The 23,836-nt window shown below is 41.6% G+C and overlaps 1 protein-coding gene across 1 annotated transcript in view; it reads right to left on the bottom strand.

The window, feature by feature from the left end:
* The window catches only part of LOC116699328 (complement component C8 beta chain), a 55,911-nt gene that overhangs the window by 13,182 nt on the left and 18,893 nt on the right, over positions 1–23,836 (bottom strand). Inside the window, exons 3-13 of the mRNA XM_032531861.1 lie at positions 19,964–20,103; positions 16,844–16,942; positions 14,826–14,957; positions 13,390–13,509; positions 12,855–12,893; positions 10,185–10,250; positions 8,645–8,704; positions 6,559–6,606; positions 6,156–6,264; positions 4,613–5,263; positions 3,244–3,371 (exon numbers count right to left, since the gene is read on the bottom strand). Of these exons, the coding sequence (XP_032387752.1) occupies positions 3,244–3,371; positions 4,613–5,263; positions 6,156–6,264; positions 6,559–6,606; positions 8,645–8,704; positions 10,185–10,250; positions 12,855–12,893; positions 13,390–13,509; positions 14,826–14,957; positions 16,844–16,942; positions 19,964–20,103 (1,592 nt within the window). The remainder of the gene's footprint in view (positions 1–3,243; positions 3,372–4,612; positions 5,264–6,155; positions 6,265–6,558; positions 6,607–8,644; positions 8,705–10,184; positions 10,251–12,854; positions 12,894–13,389; positions 13,510–14,825; positions 14,958–16,843; positions 16,943–19,963; positions 20,104–23,836) is intronic.

Genomic DNA, 23,836 nt, shown 5'->3' with positions numbered 1-23,836 from the left:
AAAGCAACATAACACTCAAACTAATATCTACTACTTGTTACTAATAACTACTACCTACTTATTAATAATATAGTTGTAGCGAACAATATATGAGGATGTTGTCCTTGCAGTACTTTCTGTGCTGGGATTAGATCAGGATCAATGTTTGCCCTCAACCTCTACTGTATGTTTGGAACCACAGAAATAAAGTACCTAACTGTACAAAAAGTGGTAAATCTCGCTCCACTTTGACCAGTTACAATGAAATGATGCTTACACATTGATGTATCAATATAAAAATCATCTGATAATGTAATATTTTGTAAGGTGTTAGTAAAAAGGGTCATCTGTCTGTTTGATGAACACTTTTGATACTAAATGCATTTTGCTTTGAATACTTCTGTACGTTTACAGAAGTATGATTTTGATTGACACTATGGTAGTCATGTAGTTAAATAATATAATCAGCACACGAAAAAGAACAGGGTATGATCATACTAATATAGCACATTCGCATGACAATGATTGACTGCATGGGCGATGACTGCAGTTTGTGTGAGGAGAGCAGCCTCTGTTGGCTGGCTTAGAAAAAGATGGCATCGAGTTCAATAGAAAGCCGAGCAGAAAAGTGGGAATCACATGATATTTTATTTGTGACTGAACAGTGGCATGGGTACAGTGTTTGGGTAAGTCATAGATGTACAAAAGTCCTTTTTTTCTTTTTTCATGACAATTCTTAGATTCATAAATAAAATTTACAAAATATTTGGGACTATTTTTTTTTTTTTTACACAAGCAGGGGTACCGTTACCAGTTCTTATTGTAAGCCTAGCGGTTATTAGTGATATCTCTATTGTTCGTATAAAGTTGCCTTTCTTTTTGACCATTTTGATTCGGTGGAGCAGACCTACAATTTTCCCCAACTGCTTTGTTACAACAATGACCTGTATACAAATGACGTGACAAGAAGAACAGTGACTGGACAACAAAAATAAACCTGATAAGGCATAGAAATGCACACTACTGTCTCTGAGATTGTGGTTAAGCCAGTATGGGTTTATTCTGCTTATTTATTCAAGAAACCAAACAGAGATATGATTCAAAGAAGCAAATTGTAAACAATGCGACCTCAGCTGGAAATGTAGAATATCTAAAAACAAAGAGATTCAGGAAAATCTGCCTTCTATTTACTAAAAAAGAAATAATAATAAAAAACCTGAAACCTTTAAGGAGTAGTAGGATTTTTGTCGCTATCTGTAAGTTTGGCGACCCCTTCTTATCTTTCAGTGTGACAGGTACAGCAGGTTTTATTTTGAATGACCATGTAACACAGATTCACAGTTCAGATCTCACCAACCAAACAGAAACAGACGTTTTCAGAAACTAAAAATAAATGGCTGCAAAAGCGAAACAAACATCCAGACGTCAAAAATGGAGGTGCTGGTAGGGCATTGCTTGAGAGAAACACAGGTAGTTGGCATCCAAGTGGCAGAGAGCTATCTTATGGCACAGAGGCTCAGGTATGGGGGACTGGGGAGAGAGATTCTTATTTACAAAATAGATGTTTGGCAAATTTTGATATCGACATTGATGCCTCAAAGTCATTTCAATACCTGCAGTGACTTGGCGTCATCAACTAAGAATTCACAGCTTTTAAAATAACAAAAAGAAATAATATTTTTTTTTATTGGTTTCAGGTCTAGAAAGAAGCTGCAGAGAACAGTTTTGCTCACAACTGAGTCCGCTGAATCCACATCAAGTCTGTTCATGCAATATGGATTGGAGCAGAGGAGCAATACGATGAGAACTTTTGGCAAATCCATCTGCTGTGTAGAGTCTTTGCTGGTGGCGGCTGACAAACCAAAGGCCAGCCACTTACAGTAGGACGCTGCTCCTCTTGAAAGTTTCCAAAAAATGATTTGCATCATCAGTGTCACCATGGCCGTTTAACATATCCTCACAGGTATGAACTCATTAATCCGTGACAGGAGGAGGGTGCAATCGCCTCCTGCTGTACTGTGGGTTTTGGTCAAAGATCAAAGGTCACTTCCTGGTTGAAAGGATATTTGATTGGACAATAAAGCCAAAGTCTGGTTGTCATGCTGAGGAGTACAGTACATTGTGCTGACTTCGGGAGGAAAGTAGATCACAGGATAGCCAGCTTATTACAGAACTGCCAAAAGTTCCTTTAAAGGTTAAAAAACAGAACAAGTCTGTGTAATCCAGCTGGAGAGATGCTGCTGTTCATAGTCCCTCATCCTCTCTTCATCTCTTTCTCTTGAGCTTCTGTCTTGGCCTTGAGAGTTTCTGTCCCCTAAAAGACAAAGCAACAATGGACCAAATAATGAAGCTGTATATGACCGGTTACATCTCTGACCACCGGGTGGCAACATTGTGCCTTCCATATCCTTCATTTGGGTGATGCAGAGAAGCATAATGACAGAAACATTAAACTAAAACAAATGCTCTTTTCCAACTAGCAGCAAACCACTCATCAGCAACGAAAAAAGGAGACCAGTGGAAATATAAAGCTAATAATAGAAAACCAGGCAGGGTTACAAAAAAATTAAAGACAGGGGTGGGGAGTCGTTGGACTTTGGGGGTGAAAAGAGAAGAGGAGAAAACACATGAAGTGTTGCAATATGAAGGTAGCTGATAGATTACACAAGCAAATAAAAGAGGAGGAGAGCGTAAAATACCCATGCTGTTCTCTAGCTGTCTTCCTGTGGACAGGTCTGACCCTGCGGAGGATCAGGAGCTCCACTGGGCACCGGAGAGATCGACCTTGCAACAACAGAGCCCTTAGAGAGAGAGAGAGAGACGGAGAGAGAGGGAGAAAGCTGTTAAATTTATATTTTGCAGGTGACCTGCTTTTGCAAAATCAACTCTACTCCAGCATATGCGGCCCTGCAAAATGTTTTCTTTTTCCTCCCACATTTACCAGAAAAACATCAGTAAAACATTTAGAATAAAGACTATAATTACCTTTGAACATGAATTGACCTCTTAAATATGGTCTAATTACGACATTTAAATCATCTTTGACATTTTATGTTTAATGGACTTGACATTTTTCCGAAGAAAAAAACAATCAATCCCATTTGGCCATATTAATCATGTGACATTCTGTGTGTGATTACATGCGATGTACTTGAGAACAGATGATCCATATGACAATAATAGATTAGCATCATGCCAGTCAGTTGCGAAATCAAAACCATGAATCTTATTGACTGGGATGGGAGCCGGGGGGACGGAGCTCACCGATTGTCCCTCCTTAACGTTGCTGCCGTCGCCCACTGGCTCTCCAGGGGAGTGATCTGTGGGGGGGTCACTGGCCTTGGAAGGAGGGCAGTCTGAAGACAAGCTCTGCTGTGGGGCAGGAGTGGATGCTGCGGAGAGAGAAAGAAATTAGAAATGTTCAGCACATACAGTAAGAGGACGTGTAATCTCCCTAGTAAGTGTTACTTACCTAGCAATAATCTTTTCTTTGATTCTGATTTCTGAGATAGTAGGTTTTCAACTTTGTTTTTTACCACTTTCCAAAATGTGTAGTGTTTACTGTTTAATGCTAATCTGCTCTGTGAATAAACATTCACGGGAGGCAGTGGATTCAAATCCACGTCATGACCTTTATTGCATGTCATCTCTTTCGACCTTCTTTTCAATTACACTTGGCGTTCTGTATCTCAAACAGCTCTATTGTATTCCAGCCTTAACTTCCGTTACAAATATGCATCACTTTGTAACACACATAATGCACGTCTAGCTGCCAGCATGGCACTCCCTCGTGCTCTGCTTCTGTCTGGCTAGCAGTCCTTACCTAGGTACTGCACATGTGCAACTTCCAACAAAGATGGAACAGAAGTGAGAGGCCTCACTCTGTAGATAAAATAGAGAGCTCAACACACAGGGTGAAAAGAGGAGCTGCAACAAGAATGTGGTGTCGTTTGAAAATTAAACCATGTAAACCTATTTTGGTACAACCTCTACATACAATTATGAACCTGCAACACTATGAGCACTTTAAGCTTAGTACATATGGACCATGTTTGTCCTGAAAATGGTCAACTTTCACCAAGTCAGTTAGCTTCATCACTTGGGAACAACAAAAGCCTGTAGAGAATGACTTGGCAATGGATCTAGCAGATATTAAGATAGTTCAGCCTGTGACATTGTCACTGCTAGAGCCATGAGAAGGGTTAATAATGTTACGGATGATGGTTTAGTAATAGTGCTGCACAATATGCGGAAGGGAATAATCATTTTTGTATCATCATTCTCATTTCGATCAAAAACATCAAAATTAAAATAAAAAAGATCATAGTTTGATTTTTTCTTTAGTCTGTAGGATATGACTTATGGGATGGGACATCTCTGTATATCTGTTTAACTGTTTTGAACTGCTCTTTAATGTTTAATTTCTTATATTGCACTGTTACTTTTATTCTTGAATTTTATCTGTTTTTATTTGTTAATTGCAAAAAAACTTGCCCTGTTGCAGAAATGTGCTATTTTGCCTTTAACAAATATTGTGCCCCCCCTCTGCAATTTGAATATTGCACTAGTCACTTGTGCAGCCCTATTAAGTAAGATGCAATTCTGTAGGAAGACAATAGTTAAAAGCACTTACGAGATTCAGTAGACGGTGATGTGGATGTACCGGGGCTCAAGGTCATCCTGGAGAGATCAAGGTCACTACAGCTCCCTTCCTCTTCCTGGTTCGCAGCAGCTGACGGAGGCAGCAGCAGCTGACTGCAGTCCAGTGTGTCTGGTACACCCATAGGACCTGGGGTCCCACACCTGCTCACCGCTGCGGACGCCACGCCAGGTCCCACACCTGCTGATCTAGCTCCTGATGTAGAGGGGCCCTCGCCTGCATCTGAGTCCATGCCGAGGCAATCCCTCCCCAGGCTCAGCTGCCTCTGCAGCAGGCCGGGGTCAGCTGTGTGCTGGGGGCTGGTGATGGCAGAGGAGGGGGCTGATATATCGCAGGCTTGGGGGCACATGGTGGTGATGGGTACCAGGCCTTGGAGCATGGCAGCTGGTATGGCGTGCCCTCCCACGCCCACGGTCTGTGCCGGCATGTAGGCTGCCATGGCCGCCCACTGCTGCTGGGTGGCCGGGAAAATGTTGGCCTGGCTCCAGATGACTGGCTGACCACCAGGGAGGACCTGAGCCACCTGGAGGGGCCCCTGCACGGGGAAGGCCAGAGTCTGGGCCTGGGCAGAAAACGGCTGCTGCGCCCACTGGGCCGCCTGCACCGGACCCATGGTCATATAACCTGAAGAAGAAATGAGAGGAGGGAAAAGGAAGTCAAGGAGTTGAGGATATCAAGGCAAGAAAAGGAAGTGGAGATTGTTATTAAAATTGCTGTATGAGCACAGAATACCCTTTGTCTCCTATGTTCAATATATTAATTTTAATTTAAAATGTATATTGCTGTCTTGCAATCTCTGACTAATCTTTGACTAACAGTGATAAGTTATTCAATTCGAAAGAAAGCATTCCTTAAGCTTTTACAGTCTTAGACTCAATTGAGAGACGTGGTGTTTTGTGCTCAGTAACTATTTCTTTGAGATACTCAAAGAAATCAAGACTGCAGAAACTTGATCTCAGAAGCTTGAGATCAATAATCAATGTCATATTCATATTTCTATCTAATTTATCTTACTCTAGCATGGTAATGTATTGGCAAGCTACTGAAAGTGCTTCCTTGCTGGAGTGTTCCAGGACAACATCTGAGATTTGAGGCTAAGCTAGTGAAAAGCTTGGACTTCATAAGTTGTGTTATTATGGACAGGCATTATGTGAAAGTATGATGTGAATAAGGTTTTTTCTTGCATTAAAAAGGTTCCTCTTCAGTAGGCTGCTGTTTTTAAATGATGTTCTTGGATGTTCTTGGAAAACTACAATGTCAATGGTTTTACTAAAATATACAATACCACCAGTATGGTGGCTCTTTAAGAAACACGGCATTACAGTATCTCCGTGGGTTACACCATTAGCACACTGCTGCTTGATGTGGGGTCCTTGAGAGATAAATCCACATCCTGCAAAATCTTGGCATAGCTTTTTACAAACTACACATCAAAGAAACACATCCCCACCAGCACCTTATTTTTAATTTTTTTTTTATTGTGGAAAAGATGCAACGTTTCAGTCTGGGTAGCTACCTGACGGCACAGAGGTGGGGCTGAAGGGGGCGTACAACTCAGCAGGAGTGTGTTGCTGCTGGCGACTGCACCTGCTTGGGTCCAGTGTGTTGGCAGGTGATGGGGGCATCTGGGAGGCAAAGCACGCACGCACGCACGCAACACACACACACCACACACACACACACACACACACCACACACAGATATAATTTCTATCAAAGTCACCTAAAAGTCACCGCACTGCACATTTATCTTCTATCTGCAGAACTGTCAGATAATCAGGTAATTTAGATCTCGGCGACTGTCCTAATTAAATGACCTAACATTACGGATAAAATAATGTAATTTGTCCGTGCAAAGATATAAACTTGTTTCAATTACACAAAGTTAATCAGGGTTTGGTTTTGTAGGGATGAACTCACCGAGGGAGGAGTGGACATGTCACCGAAAAGATCAAAGTGGTTGATGTTCTGTGAGTCGAACCAACGGGTGAGGGAGGGAGAGAGGGAGAGAGAGAGAGAGAAGAGAGAATGAGAGAGAGAGACAAACTCCAGTGATAAACCGACAATGAAATTTGCACAGTCGTGAAACTTTAAATCCATCTCCAGATAGGGTATGGGGGTTGCATGGGTGAGTATGTGGGGTGTGGGGGTTGGGGGTTGGGGGTGTGTGGGGGAGGGAGGGGAGTGTGATTGTGCTGTGGATGGCAAGAAACAACTATCCCCTCATTTTTATTATCAGAAAATGGATCTAAAATGAATCTTTCATGGCTCGCTATAATTGAGTGGGTAAAAGGCTATTCAGTCCTATAAAACAGGCTCTGGTTAGATGTCCTTATGTCTGCCAATCAAGAGGGGCCCCCTGTGAGAGGCTGAGCCGCCTCATTATGCTGGTTCTACTCCGTGAGCAGATACATACACAGAGGAGTGTGTTTATTTCATCAAATAAATGAAAAGAAGAAGCTCCTGAAACCACCCAACCGAGACAATGAGGCCACCTCACCCTATAGGCAGACGTGACCCCTGCTCTAGTCCCCTCTGTCCTCCACTTGCATTACTTACAGGAAAGGGGGACGCAACTATGAAAGAGAGACTGTGGAATGGCTAAGTTGCATGAAATGTGTCTGGGGCCATGCACAAGCAGACAGTGAATCACTGTAAAAAGCACAAAAACACACAGAACATATGGGTTTTCATGCTATAAATAAACAGATACACACATATTTAAACAAAAGAAAGAATAGGGAGGAATCACAGCAATCAGTGTTGCTGCTAACAGTGTGTTCATGTCCTCCTTGAATAAGCCAGAACATGACGGATTGCACAGTTTGCACGGCACTTTGGAACCTTTGAGGGTCACAGAAAGAGTCTGAATTTGGAAAAAGGTAAACATTGTACACAGAGGTCTCTCCCTGCAGGCACTGACACACATCAGGGGAGCTCGAGGCTCTTAAAAAGCTCCAACTGAATGAACAGACAAGCAGTAACACTTAAGAGATATGGAAGCGTTGCTACTTATACTGGCATGGGCTGTTGGGGTGAGATAGCGAGGGGGCCGGGACAGTTTATCTGTTTGATATGCTGAGCAACAAGCGAACAAACAGCGAAGAGCAGAGAAGCCCTTTGCTAGCACTGTTTTCAAAAGTTTTGTGGAAATTGTCTCTTGTGAATGTGTGGCGAATAGGCTTGACTGAATGTTTTTTATAAGCGATTAGAGAGATGTAATAGGGTGGTCACAACATAGTGGTGAAGAACTATAAAACCTACCAGAATGAGATTAAATTATATCTTCTGTTTGATGAAAGAGGGGGAACTACAAGATGCTTTTTTATGCTGATTTCCGAACAAAATATATTGCTATTCCTTAAGGTTTTTACAGTTTTTATGCGTGTTTGGTGGCCTTGATTGTATATAGTCGTGACTGCACTGCATGCAGCTCAACCCAACACCCGCCCCACCTACAAACCTCTCGTGCTCATCCTCTGAGGAAGACGGAACAGCCCCCCCTTTATTTATCCAGTCAGTCCCCAGTACCAGTCAGACGGGGCCCAGACTCCAAGCTGATTTTGTCCCGACCATCTGGTCACGACATGCGTCAGATTTTGCAAAGGATTGGATTTTGGATACGGAGCCTGCCTCTCTAATGTCCTGTGAAATTGCTGACATGTCTGACTTTGGTTGACCAATCAATTAGTCTTTTCTCTTAAAGCAGGCTATGCATGACTTTGTTTCATTATTTTCATCATCACCATCATCATTATCTTCACAGAAAGCGGGTGCAGACATAGACCCCTCCTTCTGAGTCGTTCCAGGCTTGGGAAATACATTTTAGAGCCTGTAGACTGTAATAACTCAAACTATTAGATACAGCAGAGCCAAATATTACGAAATACAGTATATGCTACATACTGTCAAAGGGGGCTTAATGCACTTCCTTCAAGAGGATCTTAAAGAGAGGTTTGCAAGTACAAGACTAAAGAAACAAATAATACAAAATAAAAACACCTACAGTCATGAAATGGCGTTTTGGGACATCATAGATCCCTTCCTTCTGCTGACTGGTTGGGACCTGCATTGGATTGGAGGTCGATCCAAACATAAGTGACAGAGCAACACCTTTTTCTACAGGCTGGGTTATTAAAAAACAGGAGCTTACAAGAACTGAAACATGTCTATTTAAATAGAAAAAGACATTTTTTTAAGATGTAATTTTATCTTTTAGAGCAATGGGATTATGCAAATTCTACAGCGGTTTAGTTGAATCAATTCTACTTAAATCAATATTGATTGCAAACAATGCTCTAGGATCGTGCATGCTGGTTCTGTGAGTACTAAGAAAGCCTACTGTTATTCTGCAACAGTGTGTCTCAACTGGTTCATCCGACAATACAAAAATGTCTCAGCTCTGTCCTACTTTGAATAATTCTCTCACATTTATTCAGACTATCTGTTGCTCTTAACCTCACCGCCTGTCTCCCGATCGCTCCCTCGACTGGTTAACTTTCGTTAACAATTTATCCAAAGTCTATTGATCTTGTTTCATTCTGAGATCAAATGGCATGGCAAGTGATTAATCTCTCTCTGCATCTTTCATCTTCAGAGCAAGATACAGAGAGGCAAAAAGAGGAGGAGGAGGGAGAGAAAGGGAGGGTGGGGATAGGATTAAACGCTACGACAGGTCCCTGGAGTCCCAGCTGAACCTTCAAATGGTCTAAAACCAAAAGGTCAAAGTGTTGGATATATGAACGAGCCTGGTATACAGGCGTTGAGTGAACTATCCAGATTAAACAACTGACCTTGACTCTTCTACAGCTGTTTTAGACGCTACATGAGGTATCGTTTTAAACATACAGTAAAACGGCCTCTTTTTTATTTTTTAGTACGAAAAGTTATAATCCTAACGTTTTTCATGAAATCAAACGGTTGTCTTTTTTTCCAGCAATAGCAGTTGTAGTATTTCCATTCTGTAATTATCTCTATACATAGCAATTTTCATGGTTTGTGGCGGAGTTCCATGCTGGATTCAATTTGCCTTCACACGCGCAGGAAACGATGTATGCATGTATTCCAGTGTCATTTCATCTCATTGATAGCCTCACTGTTTAATGTTAATAGTTACTGCTAATGCGAATGGAACATCCTACGGCTGCTACTTCATGTTAAAAGCGCTCAACTGATGAAACATGGCTTTTATTGTGAAGAAGCCACAGGAAACACAATGTCTTTGTCACTTGGCGAGATATACAAACGTAGAAAAGGACAGTGGATAAGTTTCAATTATTGCATGGAGTTATGGACTTAAATCTTTATAATAGATCTCACAGCTTCATTTGTTTGTTTTTGTTTTCCGGCAATGACTTTAAATATGTAGCTGCATTCAAACAGAAACCTGAGTCTGATCTATCTTTGAATCCCCAGAAAATCCTTACTCCAAAAACCATCTGCACTTTGTAACTTCTTTCAGAAAGGTGCTATAAAAAATTACTATTACCATCTATCACAGGGCATAAAGAGGGAGAAGAAAAAGGGGGCAATGCTTGTCTTTGTACCTGATAAACGCTCTCCTCTGACTGGGGGCCACGGAGGGGTTCGTGTCCAGCCTCAAACACTATGTACTATAGAACAGAAGTAGTGGGCAAGGCGTAGAGGTGCAGAGAATAATGAGATGGAAAGACAGAGAGAAAGGTTGGCATATAAAATAAAGAGATACAACGAGGGAGTGATACATGACGAGAATAAATGCAAACACAGGGGAGCGAGGATGGCGTTGAGTGGGGAATGAAATGAGATCAAGAATAGGAAGGGTGTAGAAAAAATGGGGCATGGGAAAGAGGAATGGGGGTGATGTGAAGAGAAAAAAAGAGTGATGTGGGAAGAGGAAAGAGCACAAGTATAATAGGTCAGGCAGTAGTTCAAGGCAATGTGGAGGTCTTAGCTAGAGGTCTTCCCTTCAACATCAGCAATATGACGCTCCACCTCTTTAAGAGAAAATAGACCCAGAGGTCAGAATATTCGCATGAGTCTCAGATCCGTCAGTATCTCCTCTCAAGATTGGCATTAATAATTCAAATGAAATCAAATTAAAGGAATAGTTTGACATTTTAGGAAATACGTTTATCCACTTTATGGGCGAGGGTGTGACAAAAACATAGATACTTTTCTCATAGCTGTATAAAAAATGTTTGAAATTTTTTTTTTAATGTAGCATGAGCCAGCAGGGTTAGCTTAGCTTAGCATCAAGACTGGAAACAGGAAAACGGCTAGCCTGACTCTGACTACAACTACTGTCTGAATTAAAACTAAATCAAAAGTAATCATTAAAAACAAGAACTAACTACAACTTTTGGTCAACAAATAAAACCTAAATGATAATGTGAAAGACGGATGAAAAGACAAATTCGGATAAAGGGACAAATTGAATCTCATTAAACAACCTGCATTCATCTGCTGAATCACACACACATAGCTCCCGGTAAGTAACAGTATCCTCCACTGCCTAAAAGTAGCTATTGTTGAGTTGTTTGGCCTGTTGCAATCTCATCAGTAAGAAGTATTTCATCCAGTACCATTATGTCTCTGTCAGAAATGTTATCCAATGTTATATATGGACTTTATTATTTTACAATCCACTCAGAATTTCCAAGAAGCAGCAAAAAAAAAATGTGGGGACAAACTACAAACAAAGCTGTCAGAACACTGACATTTATAAAAAAAAAAGTTAAAGGAACATCATAAAGTGCTGTGGATGTTGATGTAATAAGGTAACATCATTTCGTCTGCTATCTTTAATTTTGAAAGGAATAAGTAGGATTAATGTCGGTAGCCAACCACCTAAATTTTCCTCTACTTTCACAGAAGAAATAACACTACGTTAACAGATGTTTTAGCTTCTCTTCTCAAGTTAAACACCAACGATGAACAGTATAGTGGAGAGAAGAGCTAGCACCACTAATGTTAATGCTAATCGTAGGTGAGCAGGAACAAGAGAGAGTGAGCGCTTCTGTTCAAACAGTCAAAGTTTAGAAATAATAAGGGGATTAACTGACGAGAATCACTTTGTTGTGTTACTGCAGAGGAGAGTAACATGGACCTTGCGTGTGTAAAAGCCAAGCGGTTAATCCGGTGGAACCTCTGGCGGCACGGAACAATCCTGTAAATAACAACGCTGTTGATATAGACTACCACTAATAACTTCATAGATGAGAATGGCACCTGTGACCCTGTCAACTGTACACAACAAAGATGGCGATAGCTGTTGCCTGAAATAATTACAAGACATAAAATTAAAAATAAGACTGAAACTAAATAAAACCAAATGATTAAAATTGAAAAAAAAAACTCTTTACATGTTCGTAAAACAACAAAAACTAAACAAAGTGCCAAAGTTAACACTGCAGCTTGTTTTAGGTGCTGTCAGGTGGTTTGTGTTACCTTTTGGACAGATCTAAGCTAATGGGTTTTCCCCCCGTTTCCAGTCTTTATGCTAAGATAGATTAATTGGCTGCTTGCTCCACCTACATATTCACTGCACAGACATGAGAGAGGTTTTGATCTTATCAGCAAAAAAGTGTAAAGAATAAGTGTATTTCCCAAAATGTCAAAGTACTGCTGCAAGATTCTGGCCATAGTCTGGAGTTTTGTCAACCAACATCAACATAATCGAAAAAGCTGCAAATGGAATGACTTTATGCAAAAACACACTTCAAGTGTAAAGAACAGAGGTGATCTGAGAGGTGGTTGGACATACCACTGAACATAGCATTCAGAGGAAGAGTTAGTGTTGTCTGTATTCAGTGTGAGCAAACACAGCAAAAAACAAAAACAAATCAAGTCCACCCAAATAAATGCACGGGGCAAAAAGAAGGGGAGAGGGTAACAACCAGGGAGGGGGGGGGGGTGTCTTAGGAAGAAATTAGAACATTGACACAGATCAACTTAAAAAATATGGTTTTACAACATTGCACTGGCAAATGGGGAGTTGAATGGTTGAACAAAACTGTCCACTAGGATGGTCTACTGTGTATTACTGGGATGGTGGAATATCATGAATCAATAATTCAAGCAGACCAGTGACTGGAGGAGATAGTAAAATTAAGGAATCATTTTTGTAGTTTCTTTCTTATTCCAAGCTTTAAGAGTGAAAACCGCACCAGTGGAGCTAGAAGAGCATCAAGGCCAGCAGTGTTTCATCCCTGCTCTGTGTGTGCCTACGGACCTACCTGGTAAACGGGATCGTCCACTTCGTCCTCCAGGATGGTCTGTGCAGTGGTGGGACAGAAAACAGATGACACATTTTGTTTTTCATCAGTAAGACAGTGCAGCTCAATTTAGAGTCTCATTAAAAAAACAAATGGAGGAAGGACGGAAAAACAACTACATTCATTTCAGTCCGTCTTTTCTTGCAAGCAAACATAATTACACACTGACAGCATTTAGCGTTTTAATGAAACAGTGATTTGGAATATCACACACACACACACACACACACACACACACACACACACACGCAACTGCACACACAAACACACACACACACAAACACACAACGCATGCATTTCCTGTCACACATACTTGACTGCAATAAAAAAACATCTAAACCTGTTACATTTACATTGTATTTAGATAGTCAACACACAGTAGAAATAAATGGTGCAGACAAACAGTCTGCAATGCATTTCAGAGGAAGCTTTCTGTTGTGTGAATGCGATGCTGCCTGAGTTGTAATGTAAAACAAGCAGAAATGTGCTGTCCTACCTGGTAGACTGCCTGCTCACACTGTTTGTCCTTCTGGGCCTTCTTCTCCATCTCCTCCCGCTGTTTAATGTCATAGATGAGCGTGAAGAGGTCGCGCAGGTCAATGATGAGAGGCTCCGCCTGGACGAGAGAGGGAAGAGGAAGAAGAGGATGTTGAAAATGAAGGAGTAGAAATAAGAAGAGCGACGGAAGAAATGAGAGAAAATGCACAAATAAAGAAAAGACATAGTAACAATAATAATAATATTAGAAAACAAGCAGTTAACACTAAGTCAACAACAGAATTCAAGAGGTGTTATCCTCAATGTTTTAATGAATTTGTTTTATCATGCGGCGTGACATTCATGGCTGTTTTGTATTTTATTTATTCAAATATTCGAATGTTATTTTAGTCAGCCAACTCAAATAGAATAGATTATGTGAATGCAGAATATGAAGATGTTTGGCTCTGACCTCATCACATCCTACAAGGAAATGCCAAGCTCAGCACAGCAGAGAGTGGGGAGTGATGAGAATCATTCCCATTCAATTAAAAAAACTCACACAAAAGTTTATATCTGCTTGTTAAATTAGTATATATATGATCAACTAGTGTATTGATGTAAAAACACCTGACCTGAAACAAATGTAGTAGAATGTTGCAGTTTACACCCATACCCATCCACACTCATATAATATATGTAGTGAAGACTTTGAAGTGTATGTTTTGGCAAAATGTGGAGGTGAAAATCTACACAATCATCACATTTTAAGATGTTCAATTCAATTCAAGTTTATTGTCATTCAACATGTTAGACACACGGAGAACGAACTCACTCTCAGGACCAACAATATGGTGTCAGTAATTCATTAGGATGTTTAAAAAAAAAAAAGTTTTAAAGATTAGTTTCCCCCTTTCTGTTGCGGAGTTATGGCGTTGAATGATGGCCAGAAAAGCATTTTTGCATTATGGTGTTAATCTAATGTTAATCTAATCCTATTAGACATATGTGTGAACTTTTGCCATATATAGCGAATCAATTATTTTATTATGGCCAATAATGTGTTTGGTATTTTCAAATTCAAGGTTTCCAATGGAGCTCCTGAGCTGTTTTGAACATTCTTGATTGAACAAACGAGTGTACATCTGTAGGCTTGAAACATGGACTTGAATCAAACTTGACAAAAAAAATGAGGATTTGCCTCCCCACAGACCACTGCAAAAACACTAAAGCCTCAAATTGTTATCAAAATTAGTGTATTCTTGTTTGGTCTATTATTTGCACGGACTATCATCTTTTTAAAAACGCTTATTTTAACACATCTTAAATATTTTGCCATGTTAATGGTCAGCTGACATTCAAATTTCTTGTGACTTTTTTGGAACTGCCATCAAGAGACTTGACTTGGACTTGCCTAAAATAACTTAAAAACAGCTCTGGCAGAGTAGTACCTACCGATTGCGCGGTCTTGACGGCCACAAACTTGTGATGGCCTTCCTTCCCGCAGACGTAACCAAAGGCCCGGTGGTCCCTGGTGTCCTTTGCGATGTAGCTGATCTCATGGACCGAGTGGTGATGCATGAGCACCTACATGGCAGAGATGCAGAGTGTTACAGAAAAGACCACGTGGCCTAGGTGACATATGGTAATCACACAATCTACTGTATGTCTTGCAACCCTTAAAAATGCAACAAAGCATCTTGTTTCTTTTCTGCCAAGTAAAAAGTACTTTACACTGTGTTGGCAGCAAAACTGGGTCAACATTTAAACATCTTTGCATATTATGGAGCCAAATGCAACCAACCAACACAGAGGGAGCTTTGACAGAGGGAGGAGAGATTCAAGTGTATTGAAATCTCTATTACACAGTACTCTACAGCTACTATAGAACTTGTAATCCAGTAGCATGATGTTTGTTTTGTGCTGTTGCGTCAGATTGGGTGCCATGTCTTGGTGCCTTTTTTCCTTTATTTATCACCATCTTTGATATCTGAAGGATTTGAGAAGCTGTGAAAATTTGGTGAGTGAGAAACACAAAAAACAGGAGATAATCCTAGTTAAATCTATTGTATGTATATTCACAGCATTTCTGACTAACGGGCAGCTCTGAAACACTCGTCAACACCACAAAATGCTAACCCCCCCCCTCACAAACACACACTGATTTTAAATCAGCTGTCACTCAGGCACACCCATTTTCAGCTTCAATATTATCAGAGATAAGCTTAGGCACATGGGAGGAGCTTTCATTTAAATATTATATATTATATTCACAAGGAGTGTCGCTAGTATCATCTCAGATTTATGTAAAATACAAAACTAATATGACTAGTCTACTCTATTCAGTGGAGAATCATGTCAGCTTTGCATAAAGTATTTCCATATAAATGCTTGCTGACGCTGCCTGTGCTGGAGTGATCCCCATTTTGCAATAATAACTCAAGAGGGATATTAAGTGTGGAGTGTTATTTACCGTCAGTAATCAGTAAATAAAGTGAGGAGCATTAGGGGGCATGATTTCCAAAAGAACAAATGAGCTTGTCAAAAGCTGTTGAGCTGGTTGGTGTTGGCGGGACGCTTAATGTTCTTTTTCATTAGTGGCAAAAGACACGCCACTATCACCACCAGTCATATTGAAAAGAGATATTATCAAAGATGGGTGTTTTTTTGGGAGTAGACGGTTGGCGGTGGGGTTGGGGGTCGGCACGGGACAAATGCTGTTGCATAATTATCAGTTTAGCTCTAACGACAGCTGAGGTGGAGCCGTGGTGTAATTAGCATTAGCGGCAATGATCATTAAGGGGTGGAACGGAGTGCTAATTATCGGTTAGCGCTGATGAGCAGAGTGGGCCTATCTAGCCAACACTACGCCCCAGGACGGGGGAGAGCTGAGCCCCTCGATCATCCTGTAATGGAACAGCAGGCCTCTGAGTCCGCCAGGGGGATGGAAGCCAGAATGGAGGCGGAAACAGTCCGTCTAATACCATCACAATTACATTGCTCACTGTGCTATCATTAGTAGGCAGGGCCTGAGTGATCTTTGGTGGGTCCTGCAGCTAACCCCTAATCTTACTAGAGCATGTATTAAACCTGTTTTCTCAGGGTCAAAGTCAAGACCGGTAATTTAATGTTGTCAAGCTCAATCTGTATGAACTAAAGGGCAAACTGTCCTGTGGAGAGCATATTACCACTAATTTTCTGTTGATATATGGAAAGGAATTTGGAATTTTACAAATGCAGTAATGGAATTGCTTTTTTTAAGCTCAACTGTGTGAATCATCTTCCATCTGCACAGGTATTCATACTAATATGTCAACCATGCCAGCCAGGGTTACAAGATGGAGGCCCTGGCAATCGTGAACTGAACCGTGAGGGCGTCTGCCCTCTGGATGCCCTATATACAGTTACAACAGCTGGCCGAGGCCTCACGGTGAAGCTCTGCCACGAGTCCCCATCGCTGACATGCTACTCACCCCGGATCTCTCACAGTAAATCTTGATCCCACCGAAAGAGACCGTCAAGAACACTCTCTGCTTGTGCTCCCCTTTGGAACGTGCTGAGGAAGCCATTCCCTGCAGGAGATTAAAGGAAAGACATGAGGAGATGAAAGGATATGAGCTCAGTATAAGAGACAGCGAGCCTTCTTCGCTTCTGACTCAGGTGAGTGTGACAGTGGGAGAATCTGAGGGGGGGGGGGTTAGAAGTTACATAAGGTGTCATAGGACAGAATGTTCTTTCATGTGCCGTTTCTTGAAGCTTCACTCTCAGAGGAATTCACACGTCGACTTGTGCAGCAAGTCTTATTTTTTTTGCTTCCCTTTTCTTGAAGTACGTTTACTGCACTTCAATGTGACACACACAAGTGCTAGCTAACAACAAAAAGGTGAGATTTGCTGACAGAATGGATCGAGTTGCTGACCGACCAGCTCACTCCGACAACTTCACATAGTGCTGACTGAATAACCAATAGAGCCTTTGAAGTACGTTTTTCCCATGGATCTCAGCAGCTCCTTTTTTTTCCGTATATTCTCAACTCTAATAAAGAAAACAATTAACATTTCCACCGTTTTCCATTTGACGCAACATGTGTGCTTGACGCGTCTTTAATAGAACAAAGCCTGCGGGAGAAGAGAGGAAAAAGGCAAAAGAGGAGAAGACATAAGAGAAGAAGAAAGATCTGCCCGCTGTGCTGAATACGTCTGACAAAACTGCAAGCCCAGTAACAATGACGAGTGGTCAACTTCTTCTGTGAATAAGCTACCCTCCACTTCACCTTTTTTTTTTTAAAAGCTCAGCTTATATTTAAAACTCAAGCCATAACAGGTTGCATTAACCACCATAAAACTTGGGAGATGTTAAAGGAAAAATATCCGTCCATCTTGACATACATAAATGCACATTCATATGAGAAAAAAAGGAGCTGGAGGGATGAAAGGGGGTAAAGAGGGGAAGGGTAAAAAGAGGAGGATAAAGAGCAGAACAAGCAGCAGGGATAAAGAAGAGATGAAGTAAGTGGGAGAGAGGCGGGCGGGCGGGCGAGTCGATGGATGTTGTCAATCAGCAATCGGCTTCTCCATTTGGTGGATTAGTCCTCAAGGCAACAAGAGGCGGTTCAATAGAGACCCCGTCTCCTCCTCTATCCTCTGTCCAGATAATAGGAGGTCTGTATCGACTGCTCCATTGACTGTAACTGGCTAGTGGTCGGTGACTACTGGAGTCATATGGAGGGCACTGCTGAAATGTCAGATCGAGGCAGGGAAAAAGTTGTTTTAATGGACATATCCTTTGGAATGGATACCGGTGATGAGAGGTTTTACCTTCCAGCTGTACTGATTCCCACACATTTAAGCACTAGCAAACTGTGTGAGAAGACTTACTTAAAAAAACCATGGGCATACAGTACATCCTCTTTTGGAGGAGGATTTATCCAAAAGCCACCTACTGCAAAGATGCTTGTTGCCCCCCCACACACACACACACACACACATACAGAACTTGCATTTAAGAGGATACAGAATAAACTTCCGAGAAGAGGAAGCATGTTATTTCTGAGTGAAATGCCATTTATATTGATAATTGACTGTTAGCTAAACCCCACACCTGAACAGCAATTGTTAATCATAACTTAGCAACTGTAACTAGGCACAGCAGGTCTGTTGAGCTTTGGATTTCTTCACATGTTGAAGTGGTGCGCATGGGCTCTATTAATTGTGATACCATGGCCTTTAAAAATTTGGGATGCTGTGTTTTGCTAGCAAGACTGCTTTAACAGTGTGTTTATCTGCTCCAACGTCAGCATGTCTGCCTACCTAGCTTAATGCCGACAGTAGTAACCAAACTAAGTCAGGGGCTTTTCAAACTACATTATTTTGTTGGTTTACAGATTATGTTCCCTTGCCATACTTACAGTATGATTTTAGGAGAACAATGCATACCTACATACATACCTCTTCACTGAGGTTTATGGAATTTAATCTCTCCTGGCCACTTCTTAACCCCCCCCCCCCCCCCCCCCCTTGTTTGTTAAGCGTCCTTGGGTTTGTGAAAGGCGCTATATAAGTCAAAATTATTATTATTATTATTAATGCTGTTTCTTTATTTCTTCACACTGATAATTAACTGGTGAGGATACTTCTTACATGGGGAATCTAACTTTAGCTTCAGTAATTTAGCACGATATGTCTGTAGCCATCAAGGGAATATTCCAGACCAGCATATGTTAGCCAAATTAGAGCCTTAGTCGTCATTCCAGCTAATGAAATAGACGGTAGCTGGCAAGAAATGAGAAGCCTGCTTTATACTACCCCTGTCTGAAATCAAGGACCCATTGTTTTGAAAATGACTAAAAATTTCAAGTAGTAAATCTGCACTTGTTATCACAATCAACTGTGCATGTGCAAGAACAGAAAACTTGACATGCAGTATTTATTTGCATGTTACTACACATACTCCAAAATAATTTCTTTCTGACTTTCTGTTGGGCTGAATTTGAACTAATTTTCTTTCTGCATTCTATAAAGAACACCGGCTGAGTAACATTATCACAGTTTGCATATGTGCTATAACATCAATGACTTTGTAGTAAAAATAGAAGGTGTGACCGACATGAGAAGACATTCAAGAGGCAGACAAATTGGGTGCAGGAGTACGTGTTCTCGCAGTCTCACACTAAACAGTGAACATTTCCTACTTAAGTGATATACTGCTTTAAGTGTCTCAACATAGAACATTTGAAGCTAGTGTGCCTCCAAGGTAAAAAAAGCTGCGCGAATAAATATGGAGAGCTTTGAGCAATGCTAAAAATACAGCAGCCTATTAGCGGAAAAAATAAAGTACAACGCTGCTCCCATTTTGCAAAAGACATAAAACCAACCTTACAGTAGACACATCACAAAGAGCTACAGAATAATATAGTTGGACATTTCTTTGTTCATCTGGTCAGTTCTTTAAGGAGCTCCAGTGAGTCACGTACAGGACAAGACAGCTCCCATGACTCATTTAACAGACAATACAGACATGCCCGAGCATGCCATTTCCAAATCTGACTGTGACGAGTGAAGAGACTCAATGATGTTCCCCACAGACACACACACCTTCAGCTTCATCATGGAGTCCTGGCACAGCTTGTCCCCGCGCGCTGCTGTCACCTCATCAATCCCGATCAGCTTGGCCTTGTAGCGCACGCCATCTCCACGGAAACGCTTAATAAGCCCCACCTCACTGCGGTCCTGACCTGTGGCGGGAGAGAAAGAGAGAGGACGAGAAATGAGAAGGAGAAAATTAATGCGAGTGATTACGGGAAACAAGGATGTGAGCTCAACTAAATCCTACAACTTTAGTACCATGCCGAGCTTGAAGTATAGATGCTAGTGTGTGTGTGTGTGTGTGTGTGTAAGTGTGTGTGTGTGTGTGTGTGTGTGTGTGTGTGTGTGTGTGTGTGTGTGTGTGTGTGTGTGTGTGTGTGTGGTGTGTGTGTGTGGGCAGATCTAGTATAAATATTTATGGAATAGGAAAAGCTAAATGAATTGCAAATTAGCAGCAGCGAGCAAAGATTGAAAGAAAATTGAATTTGAGATTAAAAGTTGGCTAAAGCCGGTGGACTAAATGAGAAAACAACTGGAACATTGAGAACACATTCTGCCATCACCTATTGCAGGGCATTCACACAGAAAGCTCGGTTGGTAGGTTAAAGGAGGTTCACTCCTACGCCTCCACCCACGGCCACAGTTCCCATGGGTGCTATTGGTGGTGACTAACCAGCTTGAATGGCTGCTATTGAGGGGGATCATCTCGGTCCAGCGCTCACCCATAATCCACAAGGCCCTCCCTGGGTGATGGATGTTGGGTGGTGGGATGGTAGCGTGACACGGTGGGGGGAGCTGGTTGGCCTCGGGCTTTATAATGTCACCCTGTCTCATCCCTGTTGCTGATTATTCTGTCTGTCAATCTCTGTAGCTGGCCTGACACCACCTTGACACTGACACCTTTCTATTTTGTGTGTGCGCTATCTGCCGTCTTACTGTTTTGATTATGAGGGCGCGAGCCTCAAGCGCTGTCTCGTATACAATGTATTAACCATCCCCTCGTAACTTGTGCAGGGTTTGTCAGCCACAAAACACTGTCCCACAGCCACATTTATCAAATCAAGGTCACCATCTCTTATGAGAATTAAACAGTTTTCAGGCTCCTTGCTCACTCAATTCTAGGTCACGAGCCCGTACATTACATCAGTTAACAGCACATTTAAATGACTGGCTAAGCTGTGTGCAAGAAGAAGACAAGGTATAATATCCCTAACAGAGATTGTCAGGCTCAAAGACGTACTACAAACCCAGAAACACATAGTAGTACCATCCATACTACATCAACGGTACAACACATGGAATTTCTTCTTCCATTCCTGCAATTTCCAAAGAAAACCCAAATGGAGAGGAAAAAAATGCAAGTTTAAATGCAAGCACTTGTCTTGGCTATGCACACTTTCTCACTTATTCATGAGGGCACAATTCTCTAAAGGGGGCAAGGGGGGGGGGGGGGGGGAGATTAACGTCTCCCAGTAAGGGAATGTCAAATCTGGGTTTAATTCAGACTTGTTTCTAAGTCAGAGGATAATGAGTGTGATGTGCAGCCAGTCAGCCACCCGGTGTCTCTTTAAACAATAACCAGACGCAGCCTCGCATGCACACAGAAGCCATGTACAGAAATTAACATTCCTGCTTTGATGACAGACCACTAAAAAGACAAGCATACATTGCTTTGTATGTGCTGTTGCTTAAAGCCTGCAGGACAAATACAAGTAAGGGCGGACTCCTACGATAATGATGAATGTACCTTATTCAAATCCTCCCTCATTCAATGACTGGAGCCTATTCATATCATATTATGTATTCCATCCAGATTTTACTGACTCATACACTAATGTAATGTAATGTAAAATGCATGCTGCTCCAGTTGCATTTTAAACACAATCGGTCCAATTCAGTGCAGCTCTCTCAGATGAGCTTTAACCAGATGTTCTGTGCCATTTTGTTTCTTTAGCACACCATTTCCCCTAATAACATTTCAGAAGAGATGTAGAGGTTTATGCCCAGATCCTCAAAAAAGTAGGCCTTGCATACCAAATGAGAGTCTTGACACAGTGGCATAACTCGTACGATACGTGCTCTGGGTTCAGATTGAGGCGAGTGAGTGCGCTGTATTTGAAAACTAAAGAGCTGCAAGGCATGCTGTTTCATGTTGTTACACACTGTAAGAAAGGAGAAGAGAGAGGGAGAAGGTGTGTGTGAGAGAGGGTGACACATATTCCTCTGGCTTTCTGGATTTACAATTACCCAAGGTTGAATGGTCCTCACAATATTTCTGGCCCATAAGCCTGATGCTCATAATTTGTCTGACAGAGGGCTGCCTAAAGCATAGTCTGCGTCTAAGTGTATCCTACACATGGGACAACAGGCCTGCCATTTGGGAGTCCTGGTGGTCTGAGAGATGCATGCGTCCTAGGTCAGAATCTAACCTGGGACCTTTGTTACATCAATCTCCCTACAATATTTCCTGTTGCCCTCATTTTCCAACGATCTAATAAATGCTATAAAATAGACAAATCTTCAGAAATGAAGCAAAAATTTAACAACTACGACATCAGAGGGCCTCGAATCAAACGCTACAATCACCCACCTGACACACAGGCCCAGCACCAGCACCATGGAGAGAACAATTACTGTCCCTCCTGCTCCATACTGTTTCAGGGTTTGTCTCTGATCACAGTGTTTCATCCTCCTCCTTGCCACACTAGAATGGGGACAGTGAAGGGACAGATGGCAACAGATGGAGAGTCAGAAGTGCCCCTCCAGATATAAAGACTTGGCAACATTAAACTTTTTGTTGGGGATCTGGGCATCGAAGCAGCTTAACCTTTGGACCTTTATGAGTGTGTATATGTGTCTGCCTGTCTCCTCTTGTCAATATCCCTGTCTGCAACAAGGCTACACACACAATGCATTGAGCTATAATGAGAGTGTATGGCTATGCCTACTCAGTCATGTGTTCACCGACATGCAATACTGTATACAATGTCAACCCTTATTTTGTGCACTCTGCTTTTACGTCCCTAAAATGAAAACACTTGGTATGTCCTCTCAGCGCAGGGGGCTGATGCCTTTAAGCAGCAGTAAAGTGAATGGATGTCTGAGGAAGGCAAATCTGTCCCTGCCATCTGCCTCCCCAATGTGCACAAAATAACTTCCATAAGCCTCAGCAAACACACAGATACACACTTACAAACATTTACAGCAGCTCACATTTCCAAATCCAACACTGATGTCAAAATGTCTCCACCAAACCTTGGCATTAAAGAACGAAGCAAGGTTTTGAGTTTATTGACTGATCGTTAAAGCAGTAACAGAATTAATAAGGGGCACATGGTCAGTGCAGTGGACAGACCATTGAATCGCTGTAGAGTTACACACAGGTATTGATGTGGCGAGATCATTCTTTAGCTATAGGGGCTCCACAATAATGCTGTTATCACACTTATGGTGAAGCAGTGGGATTAGCAGTCGGACAAGCGTACCAACAATCATTTGGTCAAATGTAGGAGGTAGTGTTTGAATAGGGTGAGATGATTACTATTTGTATTGCCTCTTACAATATTTCCAATGTCATACATTCAGTATGAGAGGTGACTGCTGATTTAATTTTCTTTGCCTTCCTCTGTCTCTTTCTGTGTTTGCTGGTGATTCCGTCCTTATCCTCCTCTCTCAGTGTTTTTCTGTCCTCTATTCCTTGTCTCTCTTTTTAAAAATGAATCCTTATTTTTGGGCACAGATTACAGTGGGAGAGCAACAGTTGCTATGGAGATAGAGCAAAGTCACAGATGTAAAGCAATTCTGTTGATGGATAGATGGGAGCTTTGGCTTTACCATGGCAGTCAGAGTTTGCCGCTGTGAGATTAGATGTTTCCAAACAGT

Source organism: Etheostoma spectabile, chromosome 12 (assembly GCF_008692095.1).
Source record: "Etheostoma spectabile isolate EspeVRDwgs_2016 chromosome 12, UIUC_Espe_1.0, whole genome shotgun sequence".
Taxonomy (NCBI): domain Eukaryota; kingdom Metazoa; phylum Chordata; class Actinopteri; order Perciformes; family Percidae; genus Etheostoma; species Etheostoma spectabile.
Note: the sequence above shows the minus strand (reverse complement) of the source record. Positions and strands in the feature narration are given on the sequence as shown.